Source organism: Salminus brasiliensis, chromosome 11 (genome assembly GCF_030463535.1).
Source record: "Salminus brasiliensis chromosome 11, fSalBra1.hap2, whole genome shotgun sequence".
Taxonomy (NCBI): Eukaryota; Metazoa; Chordata; class Actinopteri; order Characiformes; family Bryconidae; genus Salminus; species Salminus brasiliensis.
The window spans coordinates 17,982,115-17,988,114 of record NC_132888.1 but is presented as its reverse complement, the minus strand read 5'-3'; the positions used below and the strand labels follow the sequence as shown (position 1 = coordinate 17,988,114).

The 6,000-nt window shown below is 40.0% G+C and overlaps 1 protein-coding gene across 2 annotated transcripts in view; it reads left to right on the top strand.

Annotated features, from left to right (window-relative positions):
- The first annotated feature begins 350 nt into the window (after positions 1 to 350).
- The window catches only part of sez6b (seizure related 6 homolog b), a 251,581-nt gene continuing 245,931 nt past the window's right edge, over positions 351 to 6,000 (top strand). For both annotated transcript variants that reach the window (XM_072692028.1, XM_072692027.1), the window contains exon 1: positions 351 to 787. In XM_072692028.1, the coding sequence (XP_072548129.1) occupies positions 733 to 787 (55 nt within the window). In that variant the 5' untranslated portion in view covers positions 351 to 732. The remainder of the gene's footprint in view (positions 788 to 6,000) is intronic.

Below are 6,000 nucleotides of genomic sequence, written 5' to 3'. Positions count from 1 at the left end.
ATGGGACTAATAAAAATTGGGGTCAGTAGCGAGATATGCAGCTCACTTGTCAGAGTCACTGGCTAATGTAGCTGAGATGGGGATCTCTGATGAGTGTCTTTGTAGGCCTCCCATCCAATATTATGACCGGTCGTCAGTGGTACCTATTATCATTTTTGTTATAATCATGAAAAGTGTTTAAGCAAGCCAGTAGTTAATGTTTGAGAGACTTATATATATAAACAGAAACAGTGTGAGACCCCCGCCCCCACCACCATCCCCGCTATTACTGAGCGCGTGTGGCGTTATTGTGATGGCAGTGTTAGGCTGTGCTGAAGTTAATGCTGAAGTTGTTGCAGGTTTCGGACGCTAGGAGCTGTCCGCGGTGCTGAAGCGCTACCTCTGCTGCTGCTGCTACTGCTGCAGCTGCTGCTGCTCGAGACGGAGCTCCGCGCGCGCAGCGATTTCACCTTCTTCCCGCTTCTGCTCTCTCCTCACCACTCCACATTCGAGCAGAGCTCACCCCAAAAACACACCCCCTCGACCCGCCCCTTCAACACCCAGCCACACACGCGTGCGCACACACGCGCGCGCGCCTTCCTCCTCCAGGTCCCACGCCAAGGCATTGGCGCCTCGCTCGTGCAGGTCTGGGAAAGTGGTTGGAACACAAGGACGGACGCGCTGCGCGGTGTGAGCGCGAGCCCACCGGCGGAAAAAAAAGGCACGAGCACGACCGCGCGTTACACGCCAAACATGGTCACCGTGGCGCTGACCCTACTGGCCGTGGTGGTCGTGGCACGCGGGCAAGGTAAGCGCTCCGTTCGTTTTTAGTCGAGGGCTTTGGGGGGTTGTGTTGTTTTTGGGAGCTCGTGCTGCTGTGCTCGCGTCCGTCAGCGCTGGACTTCGCGTGCAGGCAGCTGGTGATGGTGCTTCTTTGTGTTTAAGCTCGTGCTGTGTTTTGTGCAGTGATTTACAGCAGAGTGCTGTTGAATGTGATGGGGTAGGCATGTGTCCTCCGATCACGGCAGCTATAGTGGAGCTTTCTCTGGAGTGATCTGCTCAAAAACAGCACGCGCGAGCCTGGACATCCAGCACTAATTCAGCACTTAAAGGAATTGCAGAGCTGTTATCTGTACAGTGCACTGAATGTACAGTATATGTGCTGAATGAATCAGTTATTCTCTGGCTTGTCCTCTGTCTCTGGGGGCTGCATCTCATTCTTCTCCAGCCACCAAAGTTTAACAGCCACTTTCACAACATATTTATCCTGAGAAAAACATATAATAATACTTCAAGGAACCATAATATTTATATGGTGCTGTTAAGTAATACTTCAGTAATAATTTATAAGAAACTTTAAGCTTTATGTAGTGCAGTATAACAATACTTTATTAATTTATCAAAAGCTACACAATGTTTGTGTAAATTATAACATTAAAAGAGCTATACACTTTCTATAGTGCATCATCATAATAAGAATAATTATATTTTACTAATAACTGATAATAAGCTATAGGCTTTCTATAATGCATTATAATACCTAAATTATAATCAACAATAAGCTATAAGCTTTTTATAGTGCATTATAATACTTCAAATAGAACATTAAGATATTGTTATAGTAAACTATTATATTAATGTATAGTAAACTATGATATATATATATATATATATATATATATATATATATATATATATATATATAAAATAAACTATGAGCTTTAAATAGTGTAATTCTTTATTTATAATCTATAAAAAGTTTTAAGGTTTGTGCAGTAGATCATAATATTCCAATTATAACCTATAAAGAGCTATAAGCTTTTTTTGCACTATAACACTTTGATTATTTGATTTCTATAAAGTGATATAAGATGTATGTTGTGCTGTATAATACTCTAACAATCTATAAAAAGCTGTGAGATTTCTTAAGTGCAGAAAAATGTTTCAATAACAAATTACAAAGAGCTATACATTTAATATGGTGATGGAATATCACAGCTAGAATATCTGTTCTGTACAGCATAATGCCGTAATCTATACTCTAAGATTTGTATAATGCTGTATTATACTTCAATAATAATTCATTAGGCGGTATAAAATGTGTCTGTTTAATAATGAATAATAGATGATAGGTGATTTCAGTGTAGTGTATTATACTTTAAAACAAATCTCTAAGGAGGCACATGATTTGCATAGTGTTGTATTATACACATTATATATAAGTTGTGTATACTATCGTTTCTTGTCCTCTATAATCATTTAGTATAATCATATAATCATATGGTAAAACAGTATAATAACAATACAGTAAAACACAGTAAATAATCTATAATACGCTCTCAGAAAACTGTCAGTGCAGTGGTACCCCCAGGGGTACATCTTCAGTCCCTTTTGTTTGCAAAAATAGCAATAACAAATGCAACCCTGTCTTCACTCCAGACCTTCTATTTTCTTTTTCTGTAAAAGACCAGCATATAATAAGGTACAAATGTGCTTAGTTCCTCTGGGAAAGTGAATGTACTGTACCTTAAAAACTTAATAAATGTAAACAGTTGGACCTTAAACGACGTTGCATCTCTTGAGAGTACAATTATGCTCTTTGTCAACAAACCTGTACCCTTTTTTTCTGACAGAGTATTTCCACCTCCTGTTGTAGTCTTAGAGCACTTGTCTTATATCTATAGTACTTGTGTAGCATCCTGTGTGAATGACTCCATAGGATTCCTGTAGGAATACTTTATTATTACTGTAGTTATTTGTACTTCGGCAGGTTTTGCGTTCAAATACATTTAATGTGACACCAGTCACTGATGGTATGAGCCTGTAGAGCTTGCCTTTCACAGAATGCAGTAAAGAAAAAAAGGAAGTAGGAAATAAACTATGAAAAGCCTGAATGTCTGATCCAGGCAATATTCAGAAGCTTTTACTTGTTAGGGTGTCACTTGGTTCAGCATAACTGGCGCATCAACCAAAAAGTGTAGCAGGATTGGACACTAACCCTGTTCACTTGTTTTCAGACTTGAGGACACGAGTGCAATAACAGAAGGACTAGTGGATATAGTCCAGTAAGATCTATGTTTTATAGATATAGTAAATATTGTAATTATCTTCGTTGATATTTTAGACTACTGGCATGTACAGTATGTTTCCGTTTATCGTAGTGTGGTTACATCTTTTTATATTACAGACATTTACACAAGCTACTGTTTAGACATGGGAACGGCACAGCTATAGCTTTGCATGATCATAATTGTTTCTTCATGGGTTCTCTTATATGAGAATGAGCTTTCATTTGTTATTTATGAGCAATACTTAATTGAATAGGTTATTTAATTCAAAATAGGAATGCACATTAGTAACTATGGTTCTGGTAATTGTAGAGTAACTACAAGTGCCACACCAAGGACGATCGCTGCACTGTAAGTGTAATAGAAAGAGTCTTTAACTGCCTTCGCTGAGCCATAGATTACAGTTCAATACTTGCAGGCAGCTATACTGAATATTTCAACAGAGCAGAAATACATGTGCTTTAAACAGTCCCTCTACCTGTGTGTGTGTTTTTTAAGGGAATATACAGTCCTGTAGCACAGCTACCATTTTGCAGGCTTGTTGAAATGTTGAAGGCTGTGATTCTGCTCGCTTGAGCTGTTTTTTAAGCTAAACTTGCCTGAAGCAGAATGTGTTTAGAGGCTTGGCTGCATGGCTCCAGTGGCTAAACTTTGCCTGAAGGTGACTTGCAGTCGTGACATTGTTATGTTCGGAGCAGCCGTTGCCGGCTAACGCATTCATATAAGGCTCTACTATGATGATCATTCACCTTCATTGCAATGCACAGTGGCTTCAGCGCCGCACTCCACCTACCTCTTACCTTGAAAAGCACTCTGACTAATGCACAGCTCCATCAATCCTCACCTTACCCTGAGAGGCAGCTAAAAGCGGGACACGCCGCGCGCAAATGGATGACACTGTGGATAACGGCGTATCAGTGCAGAAGGAACAGAGAAAGGTCAATGGGCTGATTTTCTTGGATCCAAATATTCCAGGCATGATGAGGACGCATGGAGTATTTTGAGCTTTTTAACGACAGTGCAATGCTCAGATGCAGCTGCCCTACGATCTCCGTAACCATGCTATATTCCAGCAGATACTCAAACAGCTGTCGTTGACTGCAGGAATACCACTACACTGACAGTGTGCCTTACTGGGTTAGTTGAACTTGAGTTGTTTTTCAGCTTAGATATGCCATGACATAACAACAGGGAAACAGCTATTTTATTCCTGTATAGTGTTGCTTTCAATTTTCTTTGAAGCCATGGTTCTCAAATTGGGTGTCTGAAGCCATTTTAAACATCAACATGCGCCAATAGACATGTTGACAATGGCACATAGACAATGGCATGAGATGTCACCAAGTCACACACACTCACTGCTCTGTAAATCCAAATTCCAAGTCAGTGGCAACATCATGCAATATATGTACAAATGTTTGTGGACACCCCGTAAAATGAATGCATTCAGCTACTTTAAGTTATACCTGTTGTAACTTAAAGTTACAGCACAAACATAGCTAGTTGTGTCTCTATAGAGAAGTACTGCCAATACAATATGACTCTCTGGAGCAGATGAACATGAACCTAAAACCAGTCATGGACTAAAGGGCTATAAAGCTCCTCTATAAAATATTAAGCCGTGGAGCAGTGGATCCGTGTTTTCTGAACATCCTGACCTTACTAATGCTCTTGTTGCTGAATGCAATCAAATCCTCACAGCAATGCTCCAGAATCTTGTAGACAGTCTTCCCTGGGAAGTAGATATTGACAGTTACTCCAACAAAATCAGATAAAATACCCTTGATTTTGGAAGAAACAATGAATGAGCAAGGCTCCCAGTATTTTTGCCTATAAAATATATGTAACATAGGTCCATATAGGTTCTTGCCAAGCCACTCCTGTTTACAAAGACTTTAGAAAAGTCTGTCTGAATACTATTAGCAGCTCAGTGGAGTGTTAAAAGCTAAAAAGCCACACAATACTGGAGAAGAACTTGTGCTCCCATCCAATAAACCTAATGGTAAATACAGCATTTGTCTAAAGTTATAACAACTGGATTGTATTTACATTAATACGTATTTAAAACCCTGTTATTTTGCCTGAGAATGAAACACACTTATATTTCTATTATATTTCTTCTATTGACTGGTGGAAAAAAAAGACGAGCTCTGCATTTATTGTCTGGTTTATGGCAACGATAGGGCTCACAGTAGCCATGCAGCATGGCATAGTCTAGCTTTGTTTTTTGGCACTGCAACAATAACATTGTAATTATTTAATGTAATTATTCTTGAATCTTACCAGATTGTGTTGCTATTCTCTCTGTCTTCTTGGTCTGGTGTTAAGAGGTTATAGCAGCTTGAGAGGTTGTTTTACTGCTCTTCCTGCACAGAGTGGGGGAACCAGACAATCACCATCTGGTGTGAGGTGGCCCTTCTCCGTGGCACTTAATCTGCTTGGCTAGCTTTTAGCCTTTTTAGCCTTGCTTCCATATTTTCCTAAAAGTAGCCATTGTGTTTAGCCTGGAAAGGCTTTTGAGAATGGGCTGGGTGTATGTACATTTTGGCATGAATATAGTAAGTCAGAACTGTTACTCAGTCGGGACTCCTTGACAGTCCAGATTTGATCTTTAACCCTGTGTATTGCAAATTAGGTTGGAGCAAAAATCTGGTCTGACCATGGTTCTTCAGGACGCCTTTGAGGAGCACTGGTCTATGTAATGATTGGCTTAAAAAAGAGTGTATGATTATACTTATGTATTGCTGACTGATTTCAGGCCTCATAGTCCAGGTCTTCACAAAACAGCATTCTGTTGTACAGTGAGAATAAGACTACATTCCGTTCCACTGCTAGAACGATCTGCAATAAACCCGCGGAAAGCATCTGCTGATGCTGATTGAGAGTGCACTGACTATCTGAGGCTGCTGCTCTCTTCTTCCGGCAGTGAGGTGAGTAAATCCTCAGCTCCAGC